Source organism: Suricata suricatta, chromosome 2, assembly GCF_006229205.1.
Source record: "Suricata suricatta isolate VVHF042 chromosome 2, meerkat_22Aug2017_6uvM2_HiC, whole genome shotgun sequence".
Lineage (NCBI taxonomy): Eukaryota > Metazoa > Chordata > Mammalia > Carnivora > Herpestidae > Suricata > Suricata suricatta.
In genome coordinates, this window is record NC_043701.1 from 174,301,175 (window position 1) to 174,316,036 (window position 14,862).

The 14,862-nt window shown below is 41.0% G+C and overlaps 1 protein-coding gene across 2 annotated transcripts in view; it reads right to left on the bottom strand.

The window, feature by feature from the left end:
* Positions 1-717: 717 nt before the first annotated feature.
* FAM204A (family with sequence similarity 204 member A) overlaps positions 718-14,862 on the bottom strand; it is a 31,173-nt gene continuing 17,028 nt past the window's right edge. For both annotated transcript variants that reach the window (XM_029932664.1, XM_029932665.1), the window contains exons 7-8: positions 1,325-1,431; positions 718-1,028 (exon numbers count right to left, since the gene is read on the bottom strand). In XM_029932664.1, the coding sequence (XP_029788524.1) occupies positions 977-1,028; positions 1,325-1,431 (159 nt within the window). In that variant the 3' untranslated portion in view covers positions 718-976. The remainder of the gene's footprint in view (positions 1,029-1,324; positions 1,432-14,862) is intronic.

Here is a 14,862-nt window from a genome sequence, read left to right on the forward strand (position 1 = left end):
CCTCCGGCCCCGTGTGCGTGACCGTCTACGCTCCGCCTGCCCTTCTAAGCACTGGGCAGCGTCTCACAGGAGTCCCCGAGCCCCTCTAGTCAGGCCTAGGACACACGCATCTACTGCCAGCACTTCCCACGGCACCGGGCCACCTTACCCTCGTTAATCCTCCCATCTTGTACAAAGGAACAGGGAAGAGGAGTAAGAATCATCAAACTGCGTTCCTGGGAGGTTCCACGTTATACTGCCTGGAGGTGTGATGGTCCTGCACGGCCGTGCCATTTTCTAAGAGCCACGTCATAATTTACGGAACGGCATGGCTGAGAGAGACTTAGGAGGACATTTCCAGGCCGAGCTAAGTTGAAATCTTCCTCCAAATACTGCTTTCTGCCCTTATTAAAATTATGGTATTTCATCTCAAGGTATACAAAAATTAATCAATTGCTTTCATTATTTGACTGGGAAATACCAACTCTATTCTCTCCAATAAAGAACCAATCATCACTTTTATAACGTTAAGATAATTAAAGACTTCTGTAAAGACAGTATCGCCTGAGACTTTGTTGCACTTATGACTAATCCGTTATAAACAAACGCCAGTCTCCCAAACACAGTTGCGGAGGACGTTCCGGTGCCCTGGGTACAGATAAGAAGCACGAGGAGCTTCCACACAGAGGAAACGCAAACTGCCTGTATACCGGCGGGTCACAGAAATAAATTAACTCCTAAAATCCTGGTACGTATACTTAGATTTCGTGTACAAGTAACAGAAGGCTCCACCTCCTTCATGTCAACAGAATGAACTCTCTAGAAAAAGACTAAAAAGATATAATAATCAAATCCCGCAGTTTTGCTCATTCTTCCGGCTGCTGGCTGTTTCCTGACACGGGTAACATCCACAGCGACATCTTCTCGGTCACCCGAGCGGCCGAAGAGTCCGGGAAAAGCCAGGCGAAGACGCCGGGCCCGGCGGAGCGCCCGCACGCTACATATACCCCATGTTGCTCTTGGTCTCCCATCTCTTCTTTGCTTCGAACCTAAAGTAAAGAACATAAAAATCTCAATTTATTTCTAAACGCTTTCCTACACACGCTTACTAAGTGCCAAAGTAAAATAAACTTGACACATTTTCACATGCTCCCCTGATGACAAAACACACCTGAAATGAGATGGAGAAATGCTCCCGTATTTATAACCTGATAAACACGCAGCAAAGACACAAGGACTAAAGTGAGCAAACAGTCCCCCACAAACTGGACTCACACAATGGATCCCAGGATTTCTGTAATTCCTATGAAGTTATTAGGCTTCCTACTAAAAATCTTAAACTCACCCCCATGCAAGTTTCTTCTTTTTTCGAGCAACCTGTGAGTTTTCGGCATCCTTTTTGGCTTTTACAAAGTTGTGGCAGGCAACCGCTTTGGCAATTTTCACACCAAGCTATTATAAAGGAGAGAACCAAACAAAGAAGTGGCAATAAATATTCCAGCTGATACAAGAATTACAGGGATCCGAATACTCGAGAACTTGCAGGAAAGACCGCCACACCTACACAATTAGAAATTCTCATGCCAGGCCCGTGAACAAGCAAAAGTAAACAAATGTACTTGGTGTGGCCCGTATCTCCCCTACCTCCCACAGGCCGTAGACCCTGGGTGTGCCCGTCTCCTGGATGGAAATCCTTCCCCAACGGTGCCCCTCGAGGGCCCCACAAGGATATGATGAAGATCTCCAAGCTATTCCAGCATTTCAGTAGGCCAAACAGGAATTTACCCCTGATAAGGCTGCGCAGACTGACAGAGACATCAAGTTTCTTTGCTCTGGGCTAGAATTATAGCAGCTCGGTATGGTCACATCAGCTATCTCGTGCCGATCAGCAGTCTGATTGGCAGTCATAGACGTGATTAATAAAACATGGGAAAGCTAATTACTGCTTCATAAACGCACTTTGCATGATGGGCAGCAGCTTTTAATTCACTCAGAGAGAAAAGAATATAAGGGGGCTAAGAGGTGAAAAGGCTGGGCATGCAGACCACAGTACCTTCGTGCTCCCTCTGCGGGCCCCTCTATTCCTGCCCCACCCACACCTATCTGCCCCGTCCGGTAAGGTCCAATGAAAACAAAGCCTCCTACCCACCCACCTCTACTCGCAAAGTTTTCTCTACGTCAACCTAAGATAGCCTTTGTTTCTGTATTTCTCCAGCTCTTCAGCCTCCATGCTGTCATCTACAGTCACCACACTCGCTCTACACAGCTCTCCGGCCGCAGGACTGTTGCTCATCTCCAGGACAGTATGGCGATCCTCCAGTTCTGGTGGCTCTGATTTTAAAAACACCTGCCCACACGGACAGCTCAAAATATCTGTTAAGAACCCAGGTTGAACAACGAAGGCTAACCATCTCCTTCTGATGTTTCTTTCCCTTTCTTTCCCTGGGCTCAACCCTAATGAACATTCCTGGACCGCAGACTTGTGGAAGGGAAGAAGGGAGCTGGAAGTTACTGGCAAATCACTGTGTTTAAAGCCGGCGTTTTAGGGATCTGGAGGCCAACGGTGAGGCATGCTGGTAGTTAAGACCACATGCATGAGAAGCCGACTTAGGAAAATGAGGCTCGACATGCTTGACACTTCTTTCAGCTTATTTTGGAGAAGAGTTTCCTTTAGGATGAAACGAACAAGTAGGACTCAAGCACTGTTGGGTTTTATAAATGAGAGCAGACAGTGATGCGATTTTCCAGTCCAGGTAAGAATACACATAAAGAACAGAAGCAACCCAACAATCCAACCAGAGTGCTGAACTGGTCAACACCAAGAGCAAAGGCACCGATGAAAGAATGATCATTTGTGACTTAAAGGCCCACCTGAGAAAGCAGACCAACCTGAGAGTCTCAAAATTCAAACCCACACGAGCAGCACTACGATCTACACCATCTTTTCTCACAGGACAACATTCACTCAACAAATACCGAGAGGGCACAAATACATGGATTCTCCAGGTGTCGTTCTAGGCACCGGAGACACCGCACTGAACAAAACAGGCCCCTGTTCACACTGGGGGCTGGGAAGAAGGGGTCGCCAGTTACACGGACTGTTTCAATACAGGCCTTCTCCTGGTTGTCTTTTTGTTTCCAGTTGTTCATCAGAGAAAAGTTCAGATACGTCAACTGAACAAGGGCTAAGAATCAAAGGGCTACGGCAGCATCACCTAACGGGAAAATGAAATGGGAAGGCGGCTGTGGCTAATTGATCATTACGATGGATTCCACTGAAAAACTGTCCATCCGTCATAAACATGAAAACCAGGTCGGCACCTGTGTCGTCAGGCCAGCCGAAACTGTGCTTATCAGACAAATCCCCAAATCCCACTGGCTGCCCTGGGATTTCCTGTCTCGCTTCCCGTCGACTGGGGCGTGGCTGGGCTCTCCCCCATCTGGTGGCATCAGCATCTCGGCGCGTGACCCTCAGGTCCGCTGCGGCACAGGGAGAGGCGGCTGGAGGGGCTCACGCGGGCTCTTCCATGCTTCCGCCCAGAAGTGACACACATCATTTCTGCCCACAGTCCTCCGGTCACGCCTGCTCACGCAGTTCCACCTAAAGCCGGGCAGCCGGGGCCACGGGGTGCTGTGGACGAGCAGGGGGGCAGCGACCGCGGGTGGTAAACTGCCCACTGTCTCAGAACCCAGCTTGCTACCTGAGCTAACACGTGCGTGGTGGCTCTCCACACTCATGTGGAATACTCAGTATCCTCCCTGCTCCTCACCCTCCAAAAGGTACAAGCGTAGAACTCTGTGTTTTTCTATTTAACTATATTCCTATGAATTATATATCAAATGCAAATCTGATACATAGTATGGTTTTGCCAAGTCCACCTCCCAACTGAAGTCCCATCCGGCTAGTTCATCTTCTATTTAAATTGAGCCTATACTTGGGAGGATAAAACAAAAACGGTCCCAACCGTATCCGCCATGTACCGTCAACCATGGGAAAACATTATTTCCTAAAACTGTTATAAATTAAGATGTAGCTTCCATGTTTAACTTACTGAGATTTCCCAGCGTGGGTTTCTGGGACTGGGGATCGATAAACCAAAGAGTACCTCAGTTTTGTTTGACTTAAATGGGATTCTTCATCTCCACACGCTCATACGCTCTAAGAATGTAAACGCTTTTCACTTTCCGGCAACGTTAAGGCCAAGCCAGCACATTCAGCATCACACATACATTCCCTAAGACACAGTATGAATTTGTTACAAATAATTCATTAAAGTGCACGAAATATGTGTTTACATGAGAGGGCTCCATCATTTCTGTGGATTAAGTACACAGAATAAATGACTGGGTGCGTAGGCAATACCTTCAAACAGACCTCTTCGTGTAAAAGGTGTATTTTCTAACTGCATTTTGCCTTGGGTTAGGTTAAACGGAATGTTCTTCAACTGATAAACATTCAACAAGCCTGGTCCATGTATTCACAGAAAGACTCTTTTAGCTTGTAATGATGATGAAAAGTCCTATCAATTCTGTGTCCTTCACATGCTTAAAGATGTGTCTCACTTATTCCTGTGGAGAAAGAAAAAAAGAACGGAAATATCTGGAAATGTGAAAGGATAATAAGATCCTCTATGGAAGAGACAGTTGAGAAGAAACTCATTTTCCCAGGCAAGATGACGAAGCCGAGTTCCTGAAGATAAAAGACTACCGTGCCGTATTTCAGTATTACAAATAACACAGGCCAGAGAGACTCCCCCTCTCACTTCTGTAAAACGAAAAATGCATCCTCACGCCCAAAGTAAACATCACAAAAGCTTGGTCAATGGTTTTTATAGTAAAATAAGAATGTTTTGGGTCATCAGATAACTATAGCAATACAATGTGGAAAGAAAATTTTTTTAATGAATAAAAATATATACAGAATTTCTTGTATGTGTAGCCAAAGTCTCAGCATTTTCCATATAGAACATCCAATATTTTGCTGCATTTTAATTAAGGTGTCTAAACATTATCACAAAGAACTGCAAATTGGTCAGAGCAAGCGGTAAGGAAAATTAAGCTCTAAAGGCTTTTTATCACCATATTTCAGGAACCAAGGGTGTAAAATGTTCTAATTTGGGATATATTAAAAGCCATAAAAGGTCTTTCAAAAAGATTAATGGTACTTTGCTTGGATTTAAGATAAGGGCTTTAGCTGGTTGGAAAAGCAGGGCCCTGGCTGGACCCTTGGGGCATTCATCTTTACAGCCACTTGGAAGATTTGTAAAAGCGTCTGCATAACCTCAAGCAAATGCTCGGCGACATTTTTTTAATTCCTTTCAATTTTACAGGTTTCGCATGTGTAAATCATATTGGGTTGTAAAAGAGATATAATGGCGCATCTTGTAACACAGTAGAGATTTTTAAAAGACAAACTTCCAAAATAAAGTTGGTTTTTCTTGCTAAACCTTTGCCCTTCTACAGCTTGCTGATAATCATCTGAAGCATCCGATTCAAACAGCTTAATCTAGCATAACTGTAAACTTCTTATCCGTTTCATAAAATATTTTACTCATCTCAAAATTACTAGCTTGTAGCAGATTTATGAAGTTTTCCTCCCTTTTGAACACTTTCAGGGCACTTACTTAAAAATACCAATTATCATACTTTAACTTTTTATGGAATAATAGGTCTCTATGAAAAATATTTATGCCGTTCTCTTTTGTTCTTTAATTAAATGAAAACAGATGTTTTCTGAAGTAAAGCGGAACCATTACTGGAGTACTTAAAGTGTTAAGGTCTTTAATTTTTATATCAGTTTGGTCGACAATTCCTGATTGTCTTTACTCAAGCTCGACATTAATGTCAAGCAAGTTACCTAGGAGACGAAAGAGATCAAAGAGACAAAAACCCCTCCAATGTCTGATTAATCAAGCCTGCAAACAGCTTATTTCTTTTAGCCTGCATGCAAGTATGAAAATGAGATTCTGGGAGCCGAACATTGTGCAGATTTGTTCATTCTTATCAGAACAAAGCCAGCGGCAGCTTATTTCATGGATCATTGGCACTGTCATCAGTGCTACACAGAACGGGTGACAGCTCCTCATTTTGAGGCTTGAACAAAATTAGCAAAAAGTCGGCACAAATTAGCCTCTCATCTTTTTGGTAATATGACATTATTCATTTACTTTTTATCCAATTTTTAATTTTTTCCTTGTCAGCTATCCCTTTCTAGTGTCTCTTGCATGGCATCATAAAATGCCTTCTTAAAAACAAGCAAAGAAACAGCCAAAGTTGAAATAACACGGAAAGTTCAAAAAGCAAATCAGAAAAAGCTCTTCCAGTGACTGATAATGCTTTGTGTTTTCTATAACTTTCAAAACTTTGCACTGATATTGATAAATAGCTTGGGACACCGTGTAGTGAAGGAGTTTCATGAAATCTGTAGCATATTTCAGTAAAGACTATGATGTGGCTAATGAGTTTCACTCAAACCACAAATTAACGTGGTATGTGCCATCCAGTACATTCGGGGTGTCTGCGTTTGGACCGGCACCTCTCCTCTGTGGTCACACCTGAGAGGCCAAGGCTGTGATGGCTGTGAACAGGCTGTGCTACGCCCAATCATCTAAACTCCAACTTGACTTCAAGTCATCTTCTCTCCATTACAGTAAATGCCTAACCTCACTGTCATCTTAAAAAGCATATGCACACGTTTACACGTTTGTGCACAACATACATCTATGTGTGTATGCAACTGTACAAACACCTGTCATTTATTTTATACCTACAACTGCCTATCAGTTAAAGCCAAGTAGTTTTTACTTTCAAAGCATAAGCCAACAAATTCTGTTTTAAAAAACACATCATAAAGATATATATACATATATATTCTGTATATGTATGTGTCTATATATATATCGTTCACCCTCCAATTTATAAAAATATGTATTTGGTCTACGAGGTGTAAGAAGATATACTTTGATTCATATACTCAACTTTGATTTCATAATGAAATAGTTTATATAACACCTGTTTTAATGATGACTATTAAGGCTTCAAATTATATGTAAATTACTGTATTCCAAAGGAGGGTAAAAAGATGTTATACTGTTGAAATTACTCCTGGATATAGATGATTTATATTCAAGCAACTTATCCCATTCATAAGGGAAAAAAGCATTTAAAAATTAACCATAAGCTGTTAGATGCTTTACACAGTCCCCATAAGAAAGACAGTTTTTTTTTTTAAAGAACTGTAGTACTGTTTTCAGCAATTTCTTTATCTCTGTTCTTCTAAGTAAGAAAGCTTATTAACAAGCTTTGAACTTAAAATCACATTTACAATAATGTGCCATCAACAGTTTTATAAGCTAATTAGAAAAAAGATTAATTAATGACTGGCTGCTAATAAAATGGCAATCATGAAGAAAGAAACCAAGGGTGCTAAGCTTCAACTACCACCAATTAAGAGCTAATTACAAACAAATTATATATGTGTTTTGCTGTGGGCTTTAATTTACTAAAATGGTTTTAATTAAAAGAGAAAACATGCTGATTAATTGAACTGCAGAAAAAATCTACAGTATAAACTGTGCTTTGTCTGTCTCTTTAATTAGACTTGTAACATCTGAAATCTTTTCTTAAGGTTTGTTAAAAGCACAGATAAACATAATTAAAAGAGAGCATAAGGAACACCATTCTAGGTGATCACCCAATCATACCCCAAAGGTTAAAAGAAAACATCCTCCATGCGAGGAGATATTAGTAAGTACATCTAAAACCCGGAGAGAAAGGCCCATCACTCAGTACTATTTTTATTTTTCTCGTATTAAACTGCTCCAATTTCAAGGCTATACACAATTTTTATGGGAATGAATACATCTTTAAACTCAATGTAAAGGAGTGCGAGTAGCTAGACCTTCCCTTACCTGGACGGGCAGAGCGTATTTCCCATACATTGTGCTAACTGCCCACCTACATGAAACAACTGAAAATTACTTCTAAGAACTAAAGGAGAACACGCCTTCGAAGAATTAAAATCACCATTTAAGAGCCCCCTGGACTACGCTCAGAGCACAAAATGATACACGGAAGAATGTTTAAATTAAAAAACCAGTGAGAAATGACCAAAGTTAATGAAAGTCAGTCAGTTCTAGATGATCCCTAACTGACACACGCAGCCCCGCCGCCGCAGAGAGCGCCCAACTTCCCCAGGCGGCTGAGCGCTGCTCGGGGCTCCTCTCTCCACGGCGTCCCAGATTCCTTTCCACTGCCAATCACGGAGATATACCACACAGAAAATGGTCCAAAACTCTCCTATCTAACTGGAAAAAGGCGGGGGGGCGCGGGGGGAGACAGAAAAGAAAGGAAAAGTAAGGGACAGAAGGCAGAGCAGTGAAATTTCAGAGACGCACATAAAATATATTTTGCCAGAGAGTCTGCAGGCTTTAGAGGACTTTGTGTGAAATAATGTATTCTTCACACACACCTCCTGGTACTTGCAACAAAAATAATACTCTTTCTATAAAAATAAAATGTTGAAATGAAGCTACATTAGAGTCTATACATATGTAATATTTAATGCATTTTACTTTGTTGACCCAATCTTCAGTGGCAAGAGATCACAATAATTAAGAAAACAGAAAGTACTCGCCATCCTTCTTAGGGTCGCGTATCCCAATGATAAATTCTAATTGGAAAATACATTCAGCTTCGTATCTGAACGGACGGTTTTACCTTTGGAAACGGGGTTGCTAAGATATTTCTACCCAAGAAAAGTATTGGCAAAATGAGAAGAAAATAATTTTGCTCTCGGGACTGTAGAATAAACAAGCTTAGAACGACCAGATTTGCTTCACTGTAATAGGGCTTTCACTTCAGCTTTTATTTATTTGTTGGTATGTAATGCAAACATGTTAGAGCCTTGAAAACGGCACTGACGAGGGGTAACTTTAAACGTCCCAAGTTTGAAAGGATCTCTATTTCAAAAATTCAAACCAATATTTCACTTCTGAACCCTATATATGATAATGCTGCAGGTACTCGGATAGGTAAATCTGCCAAGACTGTATTACCTGGGGAGGGGAGGGTAATTCACGCTCCTATGCGTTAAGACAGCAGCGCGTCCACATCAACATAAAACTAAAAACCAAAATGAAGAGAGTGAATTGTAGCCAGAGCGCCTCAGAGAAACCAAAGCCTAACGGTGACGGGCCCTGGAAAATTCTGAAAGCCAGGGCGCGCGCGGCACTGCTGAGGGAGGCCGTGACGTCTCAGAGGTGAACGTACAATCAAGGATCTCAAACGTACACGTACACGTACACGTACGCTTCCTCGGCGAGAACGCCGTCGGAGGCTCAGGAGGTTGCTCTAGAATTAGAGCGCAGGCGACAAATTAACAATGTCCCCAAATTAAAAGAGAATTTATTTAACTGGGAAAGAACAACAACTCAATCAATTCAAACATCAGGATTTTTTTTAAAAAAGACCACTCCTATCTTTGTTATTTAAATATTAACAAACTACCTACATTTCAGCATTATTAACTTTACCTATGTTTCAGAATCCAAAAGTTTAAGTAGTCTTAATTTAACGAAATTAAAATTTATTCTCAGTTTAATTCATACTGCCAATGTGATACTGTTTCCAGGTTACACCAAATAATTATAATCTTACAACACAAAGTACTGATGTTTTCAAAGAATTAAAGTTTCACTGGTGCTGTCAAAGGCCAGCCTACTGGAATCATTTATAGAAAAAGTAATCTTCAAGGCATAAGCTATACAAAGTTCAAATGAAATTCACAGGCAACCCCTACTCCCCTTCATTTCTACTCCTACACTGTACAGTCCTAACTGAAATCAACCTGAGCAATGTATCTAGTTCATGCGGATGTCATTCATTCCCTGGTGGAAACTCACTGCTGCCGACCAAGGGTGTCTTATTTATCTATGGCAGACTAACATGAAGATGCCTGGAGAAAAATTCTCTTTCCAAAATGTGACATCCAACCGAAGTGTTGCTTACTTAAGTAAATCTAGGCTTTAGCACTTAGTTTTAAAAGATTTGTTTTATACTGACTTCTATAAAAACGGGTTTCAGCTGGATTGTAAAAAAAGACATGTGTCAGAAAAGACCAGTACCAAAAGATGGCATTTCTAAGGATCACGATCAGTGGATGAATGGAATGTACTTCCAGCTCAGGCCTGAGGGTAACAAGCCACAAATATGCTCAAATACTTTGTGTGGATGTGAAATGATTATTTTTTTAAAAACAACTTTTTTTTTTCAGATTAGAATAGTTTTATCAGTATATACACAAACCCAAGTATATTTCTCCCCTCTCTCTCTCTCTTTCTCTCTCTCTCTCTCTCCCTCTCTCTCCCCTCCAAGATTGTTAACGGCATACAAGTATTTAATCAACAGGAGGGACAGTCCCAAAGCAACTCCATTACAATATAAGACCAAAGATTTTAGCACAATCAAGGCTTCAAACATGTGAATTTGAGCCTTCCCCTCAAGCCAGATAATATATATCCTCGATGTCATCCTAAATTTAAGGAAATGTGACTCTGGAGAAGTATGCACGTGTGGTCACCGGGACAGCGCACGGACAACTAGCATACCGTTATTTTGTTTTGTTTTTTGACGAACTGCGTTCAAGGCCCATTCGCAGACATGGTTCCACTTTGGGCTTCATTTTTTTTCAATACTCACGCTGCCCTATTGGTTTCACAGGCTTATAAATGTTAAACATCAAAAATTAGTTTCACTTATTACGGTTGGAAAAGGCTTTAAGAACTCTGGGGTCTGTGCCTCTGAGCAAAGGCTTTATCAGTAGGGCCCAGTCACTGCCTCTTGGAAAAAGAAAACGGGACTGATTAAAAACCAATATACCTGATTTCCAAAAGGACACCTACCATGCACGTATACATTTAATTCATAAAGGGTTTCTGCCCCAAACTCACAATTACTTACTTCTCAAAATCCCATCTCTCATATCCATGGTGATTAGCACCAAGGGGATAAATATGAAAAATTAAATCTCAAACTAAACTATTTATTCAAGAATTCCATCATGATTACTTTAGTCGTTCTTCACGGGTGTTTAATTAACATGGCATCAGTATCTTTCCAATGTCTGTGTCTGAACAGCAGACGCTTTCCAGATGTTTTGCCACTTATACAAGGGAAAAGAAGTGTATTTTTTCTTTTAATCACAATTCTGTAACACCACCTTAAATAGGTTTAATTTATTTTCCTAGAACAAGGCATTATATATATAATGGAAGTAAAAGAATAAAGAAAACACAATACTTAAGGAAAATGTTTACTACCCTTACAAGTGATGAAAATATTCTGTATTTTTAAAACACTCATTTGTCATAAAGGTAACAGGAAATAACACCCTTAAAATGGAAAATACTTAGTCAGTGCTATGCAATTCCCATTTCTAAAACAGCAGCACTGACAAAACGAAACACAAAAAAAGAAACCTAGTATCTTCAAAGAAAACACGTTTCTGACACTAGTAAGGCACATCTGCGCATCCTGACACGCAGCTACGAACAGCAGAGAAAGGAAAGCTCACAAATGATCACGGGCAGGGCAAGGAAGGCATCCCTTGTGAGTGCATCATTTAAAGAAATTATGTCTAATTCTCGACTGTACAGGTTTTTCTGCAAGATTTAACATATACGTAAAAGATTATGTAATCCGATATCTCATTCAAGACAAATTTGGGGTTGGGTTTGCCAGGCAAAGATGATGAGTACGACCAAACAATGTTTTAAAGATCCAGTTTGGCAACCACCATAATAATAACCCTCCCAAAGATGAAAAGAATCAGCAGTAGATCCTAAAACTAGTGGGCAAAGTATAATGAGAAATAGAATACTTTCAGAAGTCTCAAATTCTCTCCCATCTCTCCATAAGACATGTACTAATTACACATGGGAAAACAGTAACATTATAATAATGCAGAGAAACCTGGTGACACCACCTTAACCAAAAACTCAAAGTGACATCGAAAATTGGGACAGATAGATATCATGTGCTTCCTGATGTCCTGCGTTAAGAAGGACACAGTACCGTTTCTATGAGACTCCTGCGAAGCTGTTCTTTTTGCTCTACAGGAAATCTGTGAGACATCTGGCAAATCTAAATGAGGTATATAAATTAGAATGGATGGCAGAGTAGATGTTCAACGTTAACATCTTGGGTATCTGGGCGAAGGTAAATAGAAAATCTTTTCATAAACTTTGCAACTTTCTGAAAATCTAAAATTATTTCAGAATAAAACCTTTTTTTAAAGAAAAATCAAATGTATTCAACTGTTAAAATTTTAGCATTACTAACTTATGTACAAAACCCACAAAGCCTGCAGTAAGGTAAATGCTTCTCTCTGAATCACCTTTGCCTCAGGTGGGGGTGCTAATGCACAGAAAAAGACAAACAGCCCCAGATGGGTCACGTGGGGCCCACATTTCAATGCTGTAGACGAGCCCTGCATTATTCTTTCTTCTGTTATAAAGCAAAGATTTGAGAAAACCTACTGACCGGAGGCCTCTACTTGAGTCACAGCCAACTTGTTACTTGGTAGAGATCACAAAACACACAACTCGTGGGTCTTCCAAAAGGAAGAATGACAAGCAACAACCAGGGTCCACCAGTTTGTCCCATAAGGATGTCCCTCCCACCCTTCTCTGACATTTCAAGGTCAACTCCCCCAAATTTGGAGATGATATAAACTAGTGATATACATTGTGTGTAGCTGCACGCTACCCAAGAAACTCCCATACGGAAACTCCTCTACGGAAAAGTAAGCTCCGCGCCAAAACAGCACCACCCCACACGAAGTGCTCTACTGTTGAACAGAATTTTAAAGATGGTCTTTGACACACAGCTGATTTGCAGAGCTAAGTGCCAAGTACCTGTCGAACTAAAGAAGCCACTACAGTAACTTCCAGCACACTACCAAATTCATTTTATTAAAATGGAATACCTGAATCTTTCTATTTAAAAACAGTGATAAAATGCTATTATATCCAATGAGTGCTACAATCAATAAAACCAAAATATGGCCACTCTAAAGACGAAAGAGAGCAAATGTCAAACTGAAAGCTCAAGAAATATCATAAGCTGGCAAGGGAAGAATGAATCTTACAAGAAAAAGGGTAAACTTTTTTTTTTTTAATGTCACTTTTTTCCCCTAAAGTTTTTCTTTGTTTGTTTATTTTTGAGATTAGGACCCAGGCCAAAGTCCAACACTCAACTGACTGAACCACCCAGGGGCCCCGAAGTATAACTTTATGAAAGACTGTGTAACTGCCATTTAGGCTGTTTCTTGTCTATGTCCCAAACTCAAGCTCAGAACTTCATAATTTCCTTTAGGTTAGTCATTAATAAATAAACATACGTACACAGACACATTATAAACAGAAGTATTTAGTGCGACAATTGATTTAAAGGCCTATGAGACTCTTTCCATGGAAAGAGCCTAAATGTCCATCACCTGATGAGTGGATCAAGAAGACGTGGTATATATACACAATGGAATACTACATGGCAATGAGAAAGAATGAAATCTGGCCATTTGTAGCAAAGTGGATGGACCTCGAGGGTGTCATGCTAAGCGAAATAAGTCAGGCAGAGAAGGACAGATACCATATGTTTGCACTCATAGGTCTAACAGGAGAACAGGAGAAACCTAATGGAGGATCAGGGGGAGGGAAAGAGGGAAAGAGAATTGGGGAGAGAGAGGGACACAAAACCTGAGAGACTATTGAATTCTGAAAACGAACTGAGGGTTGAAGGGGAAGGGGGAGGGGGGAAAAGAGGTGGTGGTGATGGAGGAGGGCACTTGTGGGGAAGAGCACTGGGTGTTGTATGGAAACCAATTTGACAATAAACTATTAAAAAAACAAATAAATAAATAAATAAAAATCAAGGCCTATGAGAAAAAAGGTAACTTCTGAATCCCTCAGCTTCACTTCCAAACTTGATTTCCCTACATAAAAATACAAGATGCTGAGGGCCAGTAGCCAAGAACAGTAAACAAACCAGCACACAGCCATCAACAGTGGATTGTTAGACACCAGAAGACCAAAGAGTGAAATGGTGTTTCCACAGAAGAATTTACTGAAACAGTAATCCCATCACTAGTCTCAGTGCAGAACAAATGTTCACCCGCAGGCACGTAAGAAAGAACAGCACATGTGGCCAACAGTTTACACGGATGACCTATGATGCTATGTAATTAAACACCAGGGAGGACAGTGTAAGAACAAGGTGAAGTTGGGGTGCCTGGGTCACTCCGTCAGGTTATGTATCCAACTCCTGATATCAGCTCAGGTCATGATCTCATGGCTCGTCTGATTGAGCCCCAAGTCGGGCTCTGGGCTGAGCGTGCAGCCTACTCCAGATTCTCTCACCTTCTCTTCCCTCCCCTGTTCACGCTCTCGCTCGCTCTCTCTCAAAACACACACACACACACACACACACACACGAATAAGGTTAGAAGGTAGGCAGCTTACCCAAAATGGGAAAGCCATGGTAGAGCTTTTTTCCTAAAAAGGACAAAAAAGAACCACAAGACAACACTAACAACAATAAAACACATGCCAACATGAGCTCCTAGCTCTTGCTTAGTGACACCTGGCAGCAATTCCCAATTGCAGAAGTAGTCCCTCCAAAAGGTGCAGGTCAGAATCTTCTAGAAGCCTTGTGTACTTGGAAGGAGAATATTCAATAACTCTATTAGTTTTATAATATAGACTACAAGTTTTAAAAAGCTGAAAACTGTTTAGAATGTGCAGTAAGAAAGCGTGTGCGGAAGCGAGGGCCAGGAGGACGTTGAGGGACGTGCCGCACAGCTGCCCTCGGGGAGACTTAAACTGAATT